The sequence below is a fragment of the Lepidochelys olivacea genome (genome assembly GCF_965140295.1).
Source record: "Lepidochelys olivacea isolate rLepOli2 genome assembly, chromosome: 4".
In the NCBI taxonomy this organism is placed as follows: domain Eukaryota; kingdom Metazoa; phylum Chordata; order Testudines; family Cheloniidae; genus Lepidochelys; species Lepidochelys olivacea.
This window is the reverse complement of record NC_140414.1, coordinates 148,910,322-148,929,818: the sequence shown is the minus strand read 5'-3', so window position 1 is coordinate 148,929,818 and position 19,497 is coordinate 148,910,322. Positions and strand designations below refer to the sequence as shown.

At 59.5% G+C, this 19,497-nt stretch overlaps 1 protein-coding gene across 5 annotated transcripts in view; it reads left to right on the top strand.

Annotated features, from left to right (window-relative positions):
* Positions 1-633: 633 nt before the first annotated feature.
* The window catches only part of RTKN (rhotekin), a gene marked incomplete at its 3' end in the record, with an annotated part of 32,622 nt that continues 13,758 nt past the window's right edge, over positions 634-19,497 (top strand). Inside the window, exons 1-2 of one of the 5 annotated variants that reach the window (XM_084626195.1) lie at positions 14,381-14,527; positions 15,939-16,061. Coding sequence is in view for 4 of the 5 variants with exons in the window: in XM_084626193.1 (XP_084482319.1) it covers positions 891-1,001 (111 nt within the window). Of the gene's footprint in view, positions 1,002-14,380; positions 14,528-15,938; positions 16,381-19,497 lie in introns of those variants that run through there. The other 4 variants (XM_084626194.1, XM_084626193.1, XM_084626196.1 and 1 more) reach the window with 4 other exon arrangements.

Here is a 19,497-nt window from a genome sequence, read left to right as displayed (position 1 = left end):
CGTACGCCCCCCTCACGATGACACACTCACCCCCCGTGCACTCACATGGGAACACACACAGGTACCCCCGGCACACCCACACACGTACGTCCCCCTCACAATGACACACTCACCCCCCCGTGCACTCACATGGGAACACACACAGGTACCCCGACACACCCACACACATACGCCCCCCTCACGATGACACACTCACCCCCCCTTCCCCCCGTGCTCCTTCCCACAGGCCCCCATGTGCTGTCTCACTGTCCCATTGTCCCCTCTGCAGGCCTGGCAGTGACGCAGGCTCCTGCCAACTCTCTGCAGGGGCTCCCGGTGCCTGCTGCTGCCTAGCTCCGCAAGGCCCTTCCCCAGCCTGGCAGCCAGCCTCGGCCCGCCCCAGGGGACTCTGGTCCAGAGATCCCCACCCTAGGGAACCAGCACCCCGGGGCCAGCCCACACTAGCTGGCTTCATGATTCTCTCTGTGCCCGCCTGGGAAGGCCCTGGATGGTTCCTTATCAAAGCAGCCTGCTCCTTGATATCCACGTGTGCGGGGCTGCAGCGCTGCCCGCCCCCGCCAGGTGCCGCCCGGTTCGGTTCGGTTCGGGGCTGCAGCGCTGCCCGCCCCCGCCAGGTGCCGCCCGGGGGCGGAGGGGAGGAGTTTGACTCGAAGTTTTGAGCCGAGAGTGAACTTTCCCTTGGGAATCGGGAGTGGACCTGGGACTGAGCGCGCAGGTCCGGCCCGGGGCAGTGAGCTCGGAACCGAACCAGTGGGGACCGGGCCGGGGTAGCACGATCGGAATCGGGACCGCAGGCTCCCCGTTCGCCCACCCGCTGTGGGTTGCAACCCAGACCGCGGCGGCTCCGATCCCCCAGAGATTTGGACCGGGTCGGTCCCGGCTGCGCCAGGATGTTCTGCCGGAACCACCGGAGCCGAGTGACCGTGGCGCGGGGCTCAGCCCTGGAGATGGAGATCCGGAGGGGCCGCTTCAGGCTCAGCCTCCTCGGGGACACCCCCCAGGTAGGAATCGCCCCCGCCAGCCCCGAACCCGCGCTGCCTCCAACACCCGGGGGGCGCCGGGGTCCCCCGCTTCTCCCTGCGCCTCGCCCGTCTCCGCCTCCTCCTCCCCCGGTCTCCAGCTCTCACCTGCGTCGGCGCCACGCTCCGGCCCGGGGGCTGCCGCTGCCGGCCTGGGCAGCTCTGGGGCCGGGAAGTTTGAGGGACCCTCCCTGGGCTTTTGGGGCTCCCCAAACAGACGTTGTTGTGGCCCCACAGCCCCCTAGTGCAGCGCTGAGCATTGGGGTCAGCACTGCCAGGGGAGAGCGCCCCCTAGAGAGCCCCCTACCCCACAGCCCCCTAGTGCAGCGCTGAGCATTGGGGTCAGCACTGCCAGGGGAGAGCGCCCCCTAGAGAGCCCCCTACCCCACAGCCCCCTAGTGCAGCGCTGAGCATTGGGGTCAGCACTGCCAGGGGAGAGCGCCCCCTATGGAGCTCCCTGTCCCTGCCCCACAGCCCCCTAGTGCAGCGCTGAGCATTGGGGTCAGCACTGCCAGGGGAGAGCGCCCCCTAGAGAGCCCACAGCCCCCTAGTGCAGCGCTGAGCATTGGGGTCAGCACTGCCAGGGGAGAGCGCCCCCTAGAGAGCCCCCTACCCCACAGCCCCCTAGTGCAGCGCTGAGCATTGGGGTCAGCACTGCCAGGGGAGAGCGCCCCCTAGAGAGCCCCCTACCCCACAGCCCCCTAGTGCAGCGCTGAGCATTGGGGTCAGCACTGCCAGGGGAGAGCGCCCCCTACGGAGCTCCCTGTCCCTGCCCCACAGCCCCCTAGTGCAGCGCTGAGCATTGGGGTCAGCACTGCCAGGGGAGAGCGCCCCCTACGGAGCTCCCTGTCCCTGCCCCACAGCCCCCTAGTGCAGCGCTGAGCATTGGGGTCAGCACTGCCAGGGGAGAGCGCCCCCTAGAGAGCCCACAGCCCCCTAGTGCAGCGCTGAGCATTGGGGTCAGCACTGCCAGGGGAGAGCCCCCCCTAGAGAGCCCCCTGTCCCTGCCCCACAGCCCCCTAGTGCAGCGCTGAGCATTGGGGTCAGCACTGCCAGGGGAGAGCGCCCCCTAGAGAGCCCCCTGCCCCACAGCCCCCTAGTGCAGCGCTGAGCATTGGGGGAGCACTGCCAGGGGAGAGCGCCCCCTACGGAGCTCCCTGTCCCTGCCCCACAGTCTGGGTTGCTGGGGTCAGCTGGGTCTGCAGAGCACCGCTTAAAGTGGGGGGATAGATTCCCCCCCACCTGACCCTCCTCTTTCCATCCGAGGCCCAGGAGCCCCTCGTCCACCCTCTCCAGTCTGAGCGAGTGGCCTGCCGCGCGTGGAGAGACTGAGGTGCTCCCCCTGCTGACCCCCCACCCTGCAGCGCCTCGCTGGAGCATTGGGGTCAGCGCTGACGGGGAGGGGAGAGCAGAGCGCCCCCTCCAGAGCCCCACCCACCCGCTGGCCAAGCCAGACCTGCTGAGGCCATGCCCCAGTGGCCGCTGGCCATGGGACCGGAAAACTGGGTTTCTTGCTGACTTCAAGGCCGTTTAACTTGCTCTAACTGGGCAAGAAGCCAGCCGGGGATTGGCAGGGGGCTGGCCCCCCGGCGAGGGGTGTCACTGGCTTGCCGTGTGGGGTCCCCGCTGGGGGTCAGCTGTGCTGCCGTGATGGCAGTGCCCCCTGTTGGCAGCTGGGGGGAGGTGGCTGCCCCCCAGGCACGGCGCTCTGCCTCCTGCGGGGCGGGGTGCCGACGGTGCCCCTCTGAGACGGTGAGAGGTGAAGCCGAGCTGCCGCTTGAGGGGTGCTAGGAGGGAGAACATAAGAGCGGCCAGACTGGGTCAGACCAAGGGTCCATCCAGCCCAGTGTCCTGTCCACCGCCAGTGGCCAGGGCCAAGTGCCCCAGAGGGAGTGAACCTAACAGGTCATGACTCTCTCCTGCCATCTCTCTCCTGCCATCCATCTCCACCCTCTGACAAACAGAGGCCAGGGACACCCTTCCTTACCCATCCTGGCTCATAGCCTTTCATGGACTTAACCTCCATGAATTTATCCAGTTCTCTTTTAAACCCTGTTATAGTCCTATAACAAGGAGAGGGTGGGACTGGGAGTCAGGACTCCTGGGTTCTCCTCCTGGCCCTTCCGTTGCCTGGCTGTGTGACCCTGGGCAAGCCACTTCTCTCTGCTGGAGTCAGGCTGAGCTGGGCCAGGCCTCCCATCTCTCTCTGGGACGTGTGGGATTTCAAACCCAACCCCTCTCTGCCAGGCCTGGTCAGTGACTCTGGGGGCAGGGTTCTTAGGGGGCCCCTGGGGGTGGGCTCTGGCTGGTGGGGTTCCTGGCTTGTCGGTGTCACACAGGGGCACTGAGCCGCTGCAGACTCAGGGAGCGCAGAGCAAGCTGCAAGCGGCATAGTGCTGGGCCCAGCATCCCCAGCCGCAGGGGCGAGATCTAGGACTGAAACCTGGGCCCCAGTGGGGGCCCAGGTCTGGCTCTGCACCCCCCCCACCCCAGCTCCCCGCATGGCAGCACAAGGTACCGCCCCTCTGGAGCCCCAGGCCTAGCTCTGCACCCAGGTCCCTGCATGGCAGCACAGGGCACCACCCCCTGGGGCATGGGGCTTGCTGAGCGAATCAGACTGGTGGAAACCAATCCCATGGGGTGCATGCCCCACCCAGCTCAGCTCCTGGGGAAGCCATGCCTGGACTGGTTGTGGCTGGAGGGCCCATGGGTGGCTCAGAGCTGAGTCCTGCCTGCGAGTCATGCTGGGTCACGCTGAGAAATCCACCCCCAGCTGGCAGGCTCTGGGGAGGGAAAGGGCTGCAGGGAGACTATGGCAATGCCCCAGCCTGGGTTCCTGCCCTGCATCCCTGGTAAGTCTTTCCAGTGCCGCTTGTGGCCCCACAGATGAGGAGTCCGTGCCCACCCTGTGCCTGGCTGCAGAGCATCCTCGTTCCCTCTGAGTGTCAGCCAGCCCCGCGGGGCCGGGGGGTGCAGGGTCATCGGCAGAGCCCTCTGCTCCCCCCCACTTCCCATCCCTATTAGCAAAAGTATGTTCCCCAGGAAGTGCCCGTGGGTCCCCGACCATGGGCCTCTGCAGGCTCCTCTAGCTCCCAGCTGGGCCATGGGCACCTAGCGTCTGACTGCTGCTGCTCCCCACATGCCGAGGGGCTGCTGCTGGGGGCTGCCTGCCTCTGCAGCCTCACCTTGAGGCGGGTCCATGGGTGGCCAAGCCAGGCCGGGTGTCTGGGCTCTGTGAGGGGAGGCTGAGGCTGCTTACAGGGCACACTCCTCAGCCCAGGAGTCTCCCCAACCCTGTGCATGCTCTGGGGTGGGAGCAGCCGTCTGCCGGCATGCGGGGCACCGAGGCCTGGTCCACCTTAGGGTGCTGCAGCGTCTCAGTGTGGCACTGCCTGCCCCGTGGGGAAGGAGGGGCTCTCCTGTGGGTGCAGTTAATCCACCTCCCAGGAGGCAGCAGCCGGCTCCACGGCCGAGTTCTTCCATCACCCAGGACTGGCCACCCAGGGACTCAGGTTGGCTGAATTACACCGCTTGGGGATTTCCCCACCCCGCAGTGGTGGAATTAAACCAACCTGATTTCCTAGTGTAGACCAGGCCTGAGTCACCTGCCCATCCCCTGCTCCCCTCCCGGGGTCGGGGGGTGGGGCGGAAGCAGAAAGACACCTGGGTCACAAAGGACTTGCTGCACCCCCAGGGAATGGTGCTGGGTTCCAGGTTCTCCCCTTCACGCTGGAGGGTCCCCAGGCAGTCTAGCACCATGCCCAGCCCTGTGCATGGAAAGGGTTAACTCCAGCTCCTTCTCCAGCCTGCTCCTCTCCCAGGGGAGCTGTACCTGGCAGCAGCTGGAACAAAGGCCCTGTTCTCTCCTGGAGCTGGGAATTCCCGCTGTGCTGCCTAGGGCAAGGCTGGGACTGACACTTCTGAAGGCTAATGCCCCCCTGTCCCCCAGCGAGCCGCAGCCTCTCTCTCACCTGACCCCAGCAATCCCACGCTGACGCTGACGGCACTACCCTGGCCTTGTCCCCACCAGCCAACCCTGGCCTGCCCCCAGCACCAGGGGCCCGCCTTGGCCCTGCACCCGCCACCTAAAAACACTCATATTAGTTCCACAAACCAGAGAACAGCCCAGCCCAACGCTCCTGCTCAGCCCACCCCATTGAGAGACTTGTTAAATGTCCACGATCAGTCGGATGAATTGTGTTTTGGGGATAACACTAAATCAGGTCCCCCTCATAAGAACCTAAGAACGGCCAGACTGGGTCAGACCAAAGGTCCATCTAGCCCAGAGTCCTGTCTTCCAACAGTGGCCAGGGCCAGGTGCCCCAGAGGGAATGAACAGAACAGGGAATCATCAAGTGATCCATCTCCTGTCGCCCATTCCCAGCTTCTGGCAGACAGAGGTTATGGACGCCATTCCTGCCCATCCTGGCTAATAGCTATTGGTGGACTTATCCTCCATGAACTTATCTAGTTCTTTTTTGACCCCTGTTATACCCTTGGCCTTTACAACATCCTCTGGCAAGGAGTTCCACAGGTTGACTGTGGGTTGTGTGAAGAAATACTTCCTTTTGTGTGTTTTAAAGATTCTGCCTATTAATTTCATTTGGTGACCCCTAGTTCTTGTGTTATGAGAAGTAGTAAACAACACTTCCTTATTTACTTTCTCCACCCAGTCATGATTTTATAGACCTCAATCATATCTCCCCTTAGCCGTCACTTTTCCAAGCTGAAAAGTCCAAGTCTTATTAATCTCTCCTCTAATCGTTCCATACCCCTAATAATTTTTGTTGCCCTTTTCTGAACCTTTTCCAATTCCAATATATCTTTTTTGAGATGGGGCGACCACATCTGCACACAATATTCAAGACGTGTGCGCACCATAGATTTATACAGAGGCAACATGATATTTTCTGTCTTATTATCTATCCCTTTCCTAATGATTCCCAACATTCTGTTCACTTTTTCACGGCCGCTGCACATTGAGTGGATGTTTTCAGAGAACTCCCCACAACGACTCTAAGATCTTTCTTGAGTGGTAACAGCTAATTTGGACCCCATCATTTTATGTTTATAGTGGGCTTATGTTTTCCAATGTGCTTTACTTTGCATGTATCAACATTGAATTTCATCTGCGATTTTGTTGCCCAGTCACCCAGTTTTGAGAGATCCTTTTGTTGCTCTTCACAGTCTGCCTGGGACTTAACTATCTTGAGTAGTTTTGTATCATCTGCATATTTTGCCACCTCACTGTTTACCCCTTTTTCCAGATCGTTTATGAATATCTTGAATAGGACTGGTCCCAGTGCAGACCCCTAGGGGACACCATTATTTACCTCTCCATTCTGAAAACTGACCATTTATTCCTACCCATTGTTTCCTATCTTTTAACCTGTTACCAATCCATAAGAGGACTATCCCTCTTATTCCATGACTGCTTACTTTGCTTGAGAGCCTTTTGTGAGGGACCTTGTCAAAGGCTTTCTGAAAATCTAAGTACACTGTATCCACTGGATCCCCCTTGTCCACATGCTTGTTGACCCCCTCAAAGAATTCTAGTAGATTGGTGAGGCATGATTTCCCTTTACAAAAAAACATGTTGACTCTTCCCCAACAAATTACATTCATAGAATCATAGAATATCAGGGTTGGAAGGGACCTCAGGAGGTCATCTAGTCCAACCCCCTGATCAAAAGCAGGACCCATCCCCAATTAAATCATCCCAGCCAGGGCTTTGTCAAGCCTGACCTTAAAAACTTCTAAGGAAGGAGATTCCACCACCTCCCTAGGCAACGCATTCCAGTGTTTCACCACCCTCCTAGTGAAAAAGATTTTCCTAATATCCAATCTAAACCTCCCCCACTGCAACTTGAGACCATTACTCCTCGTTCTGTCATCTGCTATCACTGAGAATAGTCTAGAACCATCCTCTTTGGAACCACCTCTCAGGTAGTTGAAAGCAGCTACCAAATCCCCCCTCATTCTTCTCTTCTGCAGACTAGACAATCCCAGTTCCCTCAGCCTCTCCTCATAAGTCATGTGTTCCAGACCCCTAATCATTTTTGTTGCCCTTCGCTGGACTCTCTCCAGTTTTTCCACATCCTTCTTGTAGTGGGGGGCCCAAAACTGGACACAGTACTCCAGATGAGGCCTCACCAATGTCGAATAGAGGAGGACGATCACGTCCCTCGATCTGCTGGCAATGCCCCTACTTATACATCCCAAAATGCCATTGGCCTTCTTGGCAACAAGGGCACACTGCTGACTCATATCCAGCTTCTCGTCCACTGGCACCCCTAGGTCCTTTTCCGCGGAACTGCTGCCTAGCCATTCGGTCCCTAGTCTGTAGCTGTGCATTGGGTTCTTCCGTCCTAAGTGCAGGACCCTGCACTTATCCTTATTGAACCTCATCAGATTTCTTTTGGCCCAATCCTCCAATTTGTCTAGGTCCCTCTGTATCCTATCCCTGTCCTCCAGCGTATCTACCACTCCTCCCAGTTTAGTATCATCCGCAAATGTGCTGAGAGTGCAATCCACACCATCCTCCAGATCATTTATGAAGATATTGAACAAAACCGGCCCCAGGACCGACCCCTGGGGCACTCCACTTGACACCGGCTGCCAACTAGACATGGAGCCATTGATCACTACCCGTTGAGCCCGACAATCTAGCCAACTTTCTAGCCACCTTATAGTGCATTCATCCAGCCCATACTTCTTTAACTTGCTGACAAGAATATTGTGGGAGACCGTGTCAAAAGCTTTGCTAAAGTCAAGAAACAATACATCCACTGCTTTCCCTTCATCCACAGAACCAGTAATCTCATCATAGAAGGTGATTAGATTAGTGAGGCATGACCTTCCCTTGGTGAATCCATGCTGATTGTTCCTGATCACTTTCCTCTCATGTAAGTGCTTCAGGATTGATTCTTTGAGGACCTGCTCCATGATTTTTCCGGGGACTGAGGTGAGGCTGACTGGCCTGTAGTTCCCAGGATCCTCCTTCCCTTTTTTAAAGATTGGCACTACATTAGCCTTTTTCCAGTAATCTGGGACTTCCCCGGTTCGCCACGAGTTTTCAAAGATAATGGCCAATGGCTCTGCAATCACAGCCGCCAATTCCTTCAGCACTCTCGGATGCAACTCGTCCGGCCCCATGGACTTGTGCACGTCCAGCTTTTCTAAATAGTCCCTAACCACCTCTTTCTCCACAGAGGGCTGGCCATCTATTCCCCATGTTGTGATGTCCAGCGCAGCAGTCTGGGAGCTGACCTTGTTCGTGAAGACAGAGGCAAAAAAAGCATTGAGTACATTAGCTTTTTCTACATCCTCTGTCACTAGGTTGCCTCTCTCATTCATTAAGGGGCCCACACTTTCCTTGGCTTTCTTCTTGTTGCCAACATACCTGAAGAAACCCTTCTTGTTACTCTTGACATCTCTCGCTAGCTGCAGCTCCAGGTGCGATTTGGCCCTCCTAATTTCATTCCTACATGCCCGAGCAATATTTTTATACTCCTCCCTGGTCATATGTCCAACCTTCCACTTCTTGTAAGCTTCTTTTTTATGTTTTAGATCCGCTAGGATTTCACCGTTAAGCCAAGCTGGTCGCCTGCCATATTTACTATTCTTTCCACACATCAGGATGGTTTGTCCCTGTAACCTCAACAGGGATTCCTTGAAATACAGCCAGCTCTCCTGGACTCCTTTCCCCTTCAAGTTAGTCCCCCAGGGGATCCTGGCCATCCGTTCCCTGAGGGAGTCGAAGTCTGCTTTCCTGAAGTCCAGGGTCCGTATCCTGCTGCTTACCTTTCTTCCCTGCGTCAGGATCCTGAACTCAACCAACTCATGGTCACTGCCTCCCAGATTCCCATCCACTTTTGCTTCCCCCACTAATTCTACCCGGTTTGTGAGCAGCAGGTCAAGAAAAGCGCCCCCCCTAGTTGGCTCCTCTAGCACTTGCACCAGGAAATTGTCCCCTACGCTTTCCAAAAAGCTTCCTGGATTGTCTATGCACCGCTGTATTGCTCTCCCAGCAGATATCAGGAAAATTAAAGTCACCCATGAGAACCAGGGCGTGCGATCTAGTAGCTTCCGCGAGCTGCCGGAAGAAAGCCTCATCTACCTCATCCCCCTGGTCCGGTGGTCTATAGCAGACTCCCACCACTATATCACTCCTGTTGCTCACACTTCTAAACTTAATCCAGAGACACTCAGGTTTTTCTGCAGTTTCGTACCGGAGCTCTGAGCAGTCATACTGCTCCCTTACATACAGTGCGACTCCCCCACCTTTTCTGCCCTGCCTGTCCTTCCTGAACAGTTTATAACCATCCATGACAGTACTCCAGTCATGTGAGTTATCCCACCAAGTCTCTGTTATTCCAAGCACGTCATAATTCCTTGATGTCACCAGGACCTCCAGTTCTCCCTGCTTGTTTCCAAGGCTTTGTGCATTTGTATATAAGCACTTGAGATAACCTGCTGATCGCCCCTCATTCTCAGTATGAGGCAGGAGCCCTCCCCTCACAGACATTCCTGCCTGTGCTTCCTCCCGGTATCCCGCTTTCCCACTTACCTCAGGGCTTTGGTCTCCTTCCCCCGGTGAACCTAGTTTAAAGCCCTCCTCACTAGGTTAGCCAGCCTGCTCGCAAAGATGTTCTTCCCTCTCTTCGTAAGGTGGAGCCCGTCTCTGCCCAGCACTCCTCCTTCATGGAACACCATCCCATGGTCAAAGAATCCAAAGCCTTCTCTCCGACACCACCTGCGTAGCCATTCGTTGACTTCCACTATTCGACGGTCCCTACTCAGGCCTTTTCCTTCCACGGGGAGGATGGACGAGAACACCACCTGCGCCTCAAACTCCTTTATCCTTCTTCCCAGAGCCACGTAGTCCGCAGTGATCCGCTTAAGGTCATTCTTGGCAGTACCATTGGTGCCCACGTGGAGAAGCAGGAAGGGGTAGCGATCCGAAGGCTTGATGAGTCTTGGCAGTCTCTCCGTCACATCGTGAATCTTAGCCCCCGGCAAGCAGCAGACTTCTCTGTTTTCCCGATCAGGGCGGCAGATAGATGACTCAGTCCCCCGGAGTAGAGAGTCCCCGACCACCACCACCCGCCTCCTTCTCTTGGAAGTGGCGGTCGTGGAACCCCTCATCTCAGGACAGTGCATCTCATGCCTTCCAACCAGCGGAGTCTCCTTCTGCTTTCTCCCCCCAGACATATCATCTGGTCCACTCTCCGCAAGGGTACCTGTGGAGAGAACATTCATCTGTGTCTGACAGTTTTGTTTTTTACTATAGTTTCAACCAGGTTGCCAGGTACTGAAGTCAGGCCTACTGGCCTGTAATTGCTGGAATCACCTTTTTAAAAATTGGTGTCACATTAGCTCTCCTCCAGTCGTTTGGTACAGAAACTGATTTCAATGATAGGTTACAGATGGCAGTTAGTAGCCCTGCAATTTCTCATTTGAGTTCCTTCAGAACTCTTGGGTGATACCATCTGGTCCTGGTGACTTATTTCTGTTTAGTTTATCAATTTGTTCCAGACCCTCCTCTAATGACACCTCAATCTGGGACAGTTCCTCAGATTTGTCACCTAAAAAGACTGGCTCAGGTTTGGGAATCTCCCTCACATCCTCAGCCATGAAGACCAAGGCAAAGAATTCATTTAGGTTCTCCACAATGGCTTTATTGTCTTTGAGTGCTCCTTTAGCACCTTGATCGTCCAGTGGCCCCATGGGTTGTTTAGCAGGCTTCCTGCTTCTGATGTACTTAAAATTTTTTTTGCTATTACTTTCTGAGTCTTTGGCTAGCTGTTCTTCAAATTCTTTTTTGGCCTTCCTAATTATATTTTTACATTTCATTTGCCAGAGTTTATGCTCCTTTCTATTTTCCTCACTAGGATTTAACTTCCACTTCTTAAAGGATGCCTTTTTACTTCTCATTGCTTCTTTTACTTTGTTGTTTAGCCACTGTGGCACTTTTTTGGTTCTCGTACTGTGTTTTTTAATTTGAGATATACATTTAAGTTGAGCCTATATTATACTGTCTTTAAAAAGTTTCCATGCAGCTTGGAGGGATTTCACTTTTGGCGCTGTACCTTTTAATTTCTAAAAACAATGAGGAGTCCTTGTGGCACTGTAGAATCATAGAATCCTAGAATATCAGGGTTGGAAGGGACCTCAGGAGGTCATCTAGTCCAACCCCCTGCTCAAAGCAGGACCAACCCCAATTAAATCATCCCAGCCAGGGCTTTGTGAAGCCTGACCTTAAAAACTTCTAAGGAAGGAGATTCCACCACCTTCCTAGGTAACGCATTCCAGTGTTTCACCACCCTCCTAGTGAAAAAGATTTTCCTAATATCCAACCTAAACCTCCCCCACTGCAACTTGAGACCATTACTCCTTGTTCTGTCATCTGCTATCACTGAGAATAGTCTAGAACCATCCTCTTTGGAACCATCTCTCAGGTAGTTGAAAGCAGCTATCAAATTCCCCCTCATTCTTCTCTTCTGCAGACTAGACAATCCCAGTTCCCTCAGCCTCTCCTCATAAGTCATGTGTTCCAGACCCCTAATCATTTTTGTTGCCCTTCGCTGGACTCTCTCCAGTTTTTCCACATCCTTCTTGTAGTGGGGGGCCCAAAACTGGACACAGTACTCCAGATGAGGCCTCACCAATGTCGAATAGAGGAGGACGATCATGTCCCTCGATCTGCTGGCAATGCCCCTACTTATACATCCCAAAATGCCATTGGCCTTCTTGGCAACAAGGGCACACTGTTGACTCATATTCAACTTCTCGTCCACTGTAACCCCTAGGTCCTTTTCCGCAGGACTCTCAGCCAGCCACTAAAACAGAGGTTTATTAGACGACAGGAACATGGTCTAACACAGAGCTTGCAGGTGCAGAGAACCAGACCCCTCAGTTGGGTCCATTTTGGGGGGCAGGGAACCAGACAACCACGTCTGCCCTTCACTCCATGTCTCCAGCCAGCCCCAAACTGAAACTCCCTCCAGCCCCTCCTCCTCTGGGCTTTGTCCCTTTCCTGGGCCAGGAGGTCACCTGATTCCTTTGTTCTCCAACCCTTTAGCTCTCACCTTGCAGGGGGGAAGGGCCCAGGCCATCAGTTGCCAGGAAACAGGGTGTCGGCCATTCTCTGTGTCCAGACCCCTGCACGCACCTGCCCTCTAGGGCTCTGCAATGATCATGCATTGTAAGAATGCTTGATAGAGATCTTGTAGGTGTTTGTCTCTGTCTGAGGGGTTGGAGCAAATGCGGTTGTATCGCAGAGCTTGGCTGTAGACAATGGATCGTGTGGTGTGGTCTGGATGAAAGCTGGAGGCATGTAGGTAGGAATAGCGGTCAGTTGGTTTCCGGTATAGGGTGGTGTTTATGTGACCATCGCTTATTAGTACTGTAGTGTCCAGGAAGTGGACCTCTTATGTGGACTGGCCCAGGCTGAGGTTGATGGTGGGGTGGAAATTGTTGAAATCCTGGTGGAATTCCTCAAGGGCCTCCTTCTCATGGGTGGTTGACCACAGTGGATTTAAGGCAGCCTGACAGTGGCATGGAGGGGGGCTACGTGCCCTGTTGTGTCCCCAGAGCCGTGTGCGGTGCCGATGGGCTGGGGATGCTGTGGGGGCTCCTGGCAGGTTGCTTAGGGCCGAGCGTGCTAGGTCTGGGGTGCCAGGAACCTGGTCTGGCTGGGGCTCTCGTTCACAGACCCGCCTGGAGCAGCATCTGCCTCCTTGGTGCCTAGAGGGGGAGGATGGGGGCCTGTGGGCTGGCACGAAGCCCAGGCAAGGTGGAGTGGCCTGGCAAGACCGTTCCTGCCCGTCAGGAGCTCTCACATCCCTGCTGGTCCCTGGGAAGCGCCATCCCCTCCCCCTGCCCGGTGGCTCTGGGCCACGCCACGGGGGTGCCCTCGGAGTGCTTGGAACCTGCAGCTGCCCCCAGCGGATGGCACCAGACGCATCTGGGAGCCTGTTGCACGGAGTCTCTGACAACTGCGCTGGCTCTGGGGGCAATTTGGGCAGGGGGAGGGGCTTTGGTCCAACAAGACCTGTCCCACTTGGAGCCTGGCTAGAGCTGGCCGCGCCTGAGCCCTGAGTGTTTGGGGTGGGGCTGGGTGCCAAACATTCAGCCCCGTGTAAGCGCCAAGAGTCCTGGGGGTGGGTGCCCCATGTGAGCGCTGAACATGCCTGGCGGGAAGGTGCCGTGTGTGGGCACCAAGTGTTTTAGGAGGAGAGAGGGCAGGCTGGGCGCTGAGCGTCATCTCGGGATGGGGGGGGGACTGGGCGCTGAGCATTTTCTGGGGCATAGGGGCACTGTCTGGGTGCCAAGCGTTATTTGGGTGGCGTTGGGAGCTATCTGGGCACCGAGTGCCCTCTTGGGGAAGGGGAACCATCTGGGCTCCGGGCATCACCTTGGGGCACGGGCGCCTTCTGGGTGTTGAGCATCCCCTTGGGGCTTGGGGGCTGTCTGTGTGCTGAGCGCTGTCGGGGGGTTGGGGCTGTCTGGACACCGTGTCGTATTGGGGAGGGTAGGGGGCCGTGCCTGGGCACTGACAGGGGGGCCGTTTCCCATCTGGATCCATCAGCCCTGCATAGGGAAGCGACAGCGTGCGGGCTGGGCCTTGGGTTCAGGTGGTAGGATGGGCCCTGTCTCGCCGGTCCTGGGTTCAGTGGATTCCCCGCCTGGCCCCTCTGTGCTGCCCCAGGACTCGGCTGGGTACGCAGCCCCCTGGCGAAGGCTGGGCATGGAGGCTGCTGGAGGGGGTGGGCCAGGGCCAGGCGTGGGCCAGACAGCGCCAGGGGAGCTGGAGTGGGGGGGGCCCCCCGCCCCCGACCTGAGGCTGGGAGCAAAGCCCTGGGTGCTGGGCCGGCAGCCGGGGCCCCAGGGTGCTGCAGCGCCCCCAGTTTCCGCGGCTATGGGCTCCGTGGGCTGCTGCTCCGTCGTGTGTGCTGGGCACAGCTCCCCCCGTGGCCCTGCCCCCGCTCCCAGCCCGGGGGCCCCGCAGGCCAGGGCGTCTCCCTGCCGGGCGCAGGCGGCTCCCCCCTCCGCTCTGCCACGACGTGGCCGCGTGGCTCTGGGCGAGCCCCTGCCAGGGCCGCTCTGCACCAGAAGGGGGAGCCCCGGGCCGGGCCGGGCCGGGCCGGGCGCCCCCTGCAGGGCCCGGGCGGCTCAGGCCCCTCCACGTGCGGGGGGATGCGGGCGCCCAGCCGCGCCCTGCCCATCCCCGTGGGCTCCGGCCGCCCGCTCGCCAGCTGGGGCCCTCCCGCGAGCCAGGCTGAGCGCGGACCCCCGGGGCTCCCCCCAGCGAGGCCGGGCCAGAGGCCCGGGTGAGGGGCAGCCAATGGCTGGAGCCGGCGGGCTCTGGCCCGGCCCCGCAGCCCGGCGCGGAGGGGCCGCCCCTGTAACCCGAGCCGGGCGGGGGCTGGGCGGGGAGGGAGCCGGGCTGGGGCCGCCCGGCTGGGGCACGGGCAGCGGGGAACCGGCGCCTGGAGGAGGCGAAGGTAACGGGGCGGGTTGTGCGGGGGGCCGCCGGCACGAGGGGGCATCGCCCAGCCGGGGGGCAGCGCTCTCCCCCCCCCCGAATGGGGCACGGTGCGCGGTGCTGTCGGCCGAGCCCTGACCTGTCTGCAGGGCTGCGAGTGGGGGCGCTGCCCTGAGCCCTGCCCCCCCCCCGGCACTGGGCTGCAAGTGGGGGGCACTGGTCTGCGAGCGGGGGGTCTGCCCTGAGCCCTGCCCCCCCCGGCACTGGGCTGCAAGTGGGGGGCACTGGTCTGCGAGCGGGGGGTCTGCCCTGAGCCCTGCCCCCCCCCGGCACTGGGCTGCAAGTGGGGGGCACTGGTCTGCGAGCGGGGGGTCTGCCCTGAGCCCTGCCCCCCCCCGGCACTGGGCTGCAAGTGGGGGGCACTGGTCTGCGAGCGGGGGGTCTGCCCTGAGCCCTGCCCCCCCCGGCACTGGGCTGCAAGTGGGGGGCTCTGCTCTGCCCCCCCCCAGCACTGGGCTGGAAGTGGGGGCGCTGCCCTGAGCCCTGCCCCCCCGGCACTGGGCTGCAAGTGGGGGTGCTGCCCTGAGCCCTGCCCCCCCGGCACTGGGCTGCAAGTGGGGGGCACTGGTCTGCGAGTGGGGGGCGCTGCCCTGAGCCCTGCCCCCCCCGGCACTGGGCTGCGAGTGGGGGGCACTGGTCTGCGAGCGGGGGGTCTGCCCTGAGCCCTGCCCCCCCCAGCACTGGGCTGCGAGTGGGGGCGCTGCCCTGAGCCCTGCCCCCCCCCCGGCACTGGGCTGCGAGTGGGGGGCACTGGTCTGCGAGCGGGGGGTCTGCCCTGAGCCCTGCCCCCCCCAGCACTGGGCTGCAAGGGGGGGCGCTGCCCTGAGCCCTGCCCCCCCCGGCACTGGGCTGCAAGTGGGGGGCACTGGTCTGCGAGCGGGGGGCGCTGCCCTGAGCCCTGCCCCCCCCCGGCACTGGGCTGCGAGTGGGGGCGCTGCCCTGAGCCCTGCCCCCCCCCCCGGCACTGGGCTGCGAGTGGGGGGCACTGGTCTGCGAGCGGGGGGTCTGCCCTGAGCCCTGCCCCCCCCAGCACTGGGCTGCAAGGGGGGGCGCTGCCCTGAGCCCTGCCCCCCCGGCACTGGGCTGCAAGTGGGGGGCTCTGCTCTGCCCCCCCCCAGCACTGGGCTGGAAGTGGGGGCACTGCCCTGAGCCCTGCCCCCCCCCAGCACTGGGCTGCAAGGGGGGGCGCTGCCACGAGTTCTGTCCCCCCCGGCACTGGGCTGCAAGTGGGGGGCTCTGCTCTGCCCCCCCTCTGGCACTGGGCTGCGAGTGGGGGGCTCTGCTCTGGCCCCTGCACACTGGCTGCTTGTTCTGTGGGAGGAAAATGCACATTACTGGGGCTGGGATGAATGGGCCTTTTCTCTTCACAGCTGGGCCCGTGGCTGGTGGCTGGAATCTGCTGACGAGACAGCCGGGGGCAGGGGGAACGCGAGGAGGCAGCGAGCCCGCCCCACGTACCCTCTTGCTCTGGAGAGGCTGCACCAGGGCTCTGGGTGAGATCGGGGAGCCCTGTCCTGTGCCGCTCGGCCAGAGCGGGGCAGAGCTCGGGGTGCTGCTCGCAGGCACCTTGCACCTGACCCTCCAGGCGGGGGAGAGCGGGGACTGCGGGGTGGACATGGGCATTGGCTGTGCCCTGGCGAGCAGGTGCCTGTACAGGGGCACTGGGGCTGCCAGTGACGGGGCCGGGCCGGGGCTGTAGCGGGTTCCATGGACACGACGGCGAGGGACAGGTTTGCAGAGATGCAGGACAGGCTTCGGATCCTGGAGGACCTCAACATGTTGTACATCCGGCAGATAGCGCTCAGCCTGCAGGTACAGCTCCCGTGGTGCCCCTGGCAGGTGTCCTGCAGTGCCCAGCCTGCGCTGGGGGCGGCTCCTGCATCTCACCCTGGCACTCGCCATGGCAGGGTGCCCGTCCTGGGAGCCCTGTGGCCTGTCGGTGCCAAGACCACATGGTTACCCTGTCAGGGGTCCAGGGAGCCAGCCTGGCTTTGCTGAGCTCCAGCCCATGCTGAGTCTTATTGCAGGGACGAGCGAGGGCAGAGCCGGGGCTGTCGGGCATGGAAGGGGCTGCTGGGATGTTGAAATGCCTGGAGCACTTTGCTGGTGGTGGTTTTGCTGGGGGCAGCGTCCTGCATCCCGTGGCTGCAGGCAGCAGGTGCCTCGGGCTGGCACGCTGGAGCAGAACGCTTGTGCTGAGGGATCCCAGTGAGGTGATTAACACTGGTCTGGAAGCCCGGACTCCTGGGTTCTGACACCCTGGACTCCCACTACCCAGTCAGCCTGCAGCATGCATCTCCCTGTGGGCGGTGAGCTCAGGAATGCGTGTGGGATCCTGGCTGGGGTAGAGTATATCAGGGTTGGAAGGGACCTCAGGAGGTCATCTAGTCCAACCCCCTGCTCAAAGCAGGACCAATCCCCAATTAAATCATCCCAGCCAGGGCTTTGTCAAGCCTGACCTTAAAAACTTCTAAGAAAGGAGATTCTACCACCTCCCTAGGTAACACATTTCAGTGTTTCACCACCCTTCTAGTGAAAAAGTTTTTCCTAATATCCAACCTAAATTTCCCCCACTGCAACTTGAGACCATTACTCCTTGTCCTGTCCTCATCTACCACTGAGAATAGTCTAGAGCCATCCTCTCTGGAACCACCTCTCAGGTAGTTGAAAGCAGCTATCAAATCCCCCCTCATTCTTCTCTTCCGCAGACTAAACAATCCCAGTTCCCTCAGCCTCTCCTCATAAGTCATGTGTTCCAAACCCCTAATCATTTTTGTTGCCCTTCGCTGGACTCTCTCCAGTTTTTCCACATCCTTCTTGTAGTGGGGGGCCCAAAACTGGACACAGTACTCCAGATGAGGCCTCACCAATGTCGAATAGAGGGGGACGATCACGTCCCTCGATCTGCTCGCTATGCCCCTACTTATACATCCCAAAATGGCATTGGCCTTGGCAACAAGGGCACACTGCTGACTCATCTCCAGCTTCTCGTCCACTGTCACCCCTGGGTTCTTTTCCGCAGAACTGCTGCCTAGCCACTCGGTCCCTAGTCTGTAGCTGTGCATTGGATTCTTCCGTCCTAAGTGCAGGACCCTGCACTTATCCTTGTTGAACCTCATCAGATTTTATTGGCCCAATCCTCCAATTTGTCTAGGTCCCTCTGTATCCTATCCCTGCCCTCCAGTGTATCTACCACTCCTCCCAGTTTAGTATCATCCGCAAATTTGCTGAGAGTGCAATCCACACCATCCTCCAGATCATTTATGAAGATATTGAACAAAACCGGCCCCAGGACCGACCCCTGGGGCACTCCACTTGACACCGGCTGCCAACTAGACATGGAGCCATTGATCACTACCCGTTGAGCCCGACAATCTAGCCACCTTATAATGCATTCATCCAGCCCATACTTCTTTAACTTGCTGACAAGAATACTGTGGGAAATATTAGAAGTAGGCTGGCATGGTTCCAGGGCGCTGTGTGGGCTCCTGCGTGTATCAGGATCCATGGGGCAGCGCGTGCAGCCTGGCTCCGTGGGGCAGCCTGGCAGGGATGCAGGTCAGTGCCGGTGTGAGGGGCTCGTGTGCAGATGGCATCTTGAAGGGGGTCTGGTGCAAGGGCCAGGACCAGACTCTGACTGCAAAGACCAGGCTGACAGTGTGTGCTCCTGGGCAAAGCATGCGCCCAAATGCGTCTGCTCCCGTGGGGAGACCCTGTTTTCCAGCCGGCTGCTTGGCCTGGTTGGTGCTGGCTGGAGCTGTAGTCTCCGCAGGGCCGCCCCTGGCCCTTAGTACTCTAGCCCCGGGGAGAGCACAGAGCCATGGGGAATGGCACCCGGGTTGTGTCCGGGCATCCCTTAGCTGGGCAGCAGCACAGAGCATGCGGGCAGGCCGGGGCCTGGCCCTCGCCCTCTAAACTGCCAGGAAGCTGCTGCAGCAGGCTTTGGTCACCAGCTTCCTGCTCTCAGGGCAAACCCAGCCCCTGGGACCATTTCCTGGTCCTGGCTCTGGGAGGGGAGTGGGGTCTGGTAGGTTGGAGCAGTGGGGGAGGTGCTGGGAGCCAGGACTCCTGGGTTCTGGCCCCGGCTCTGGGAGAGGAATGGGGTCTGGTAGGTTGAAGCACGGGAGGAGGTGCTGGCAGCCAGGGCTCAGAGGTTCATTTTCCAGCTCTGCCATGACTCACTGTCACTGGGGCCTCGTCCCTTCCCCTCTGTGCCCGTTGCTGGGTGGGGGACACTGGCAGCCAGGGGCTGGCGGCTGTGGGGACTCCGCTCTCTCCCCTTGCGGGCTGGGGGAGGGGGTCCTGGCTGCTGGTGCTCCAAGCTGCTTTTAATCAGCTCCTGTGACTGCGAAGGGGGCGGCCGCCCTGGGCGTGTGTGAGCCAGTGGGGTGCCCGGGGATCCAGGAGAGTGGGGCGGGGGGGCCGAGCAGCTCCTCGGCAGTGGGGGCTCAGTGGAGGGGCGCACTCAGGAGCTGTGTGCCTGGGGGAGTCCCCGCTGCAGGGCAAGGAGCTGGGCCCCCACTCTGCCTGCAGGGGGCGCACGGCCCCAGTCAGCACCAAGTGCCCCTGCCCCCAAAGGTGTCTCCCGGCGCCCAGGGCTGAGTCGCTCCCGGCCAGGTGCTGCTCCCCCTCCCCGGGGCTGGGTCTCCCCCTCCCCAGGGCAGCAGATTAGTGTAATGCTTCCTGTGAGCCAGAGCCCCCTAATCCTAGATTATTATCCTTTGCTTCCCCAGCCCCCTTGCCATCCAGCCCCCCTCTCCTCTCCTCTCCTCTCCTCTCCTCGTCCCCCATTCACACCCCCCAGCTGTGCCACGCTGCTCCTCCCAGCTCTGCAGGGATCTTGTGCCTCCCCGCTCTGTCCACATGCAGTCCCTCCTGGGGCGCTGCTGGAGCGTCTCCTCGCCCCGTCCTTGGCTCTCCATCCACTCT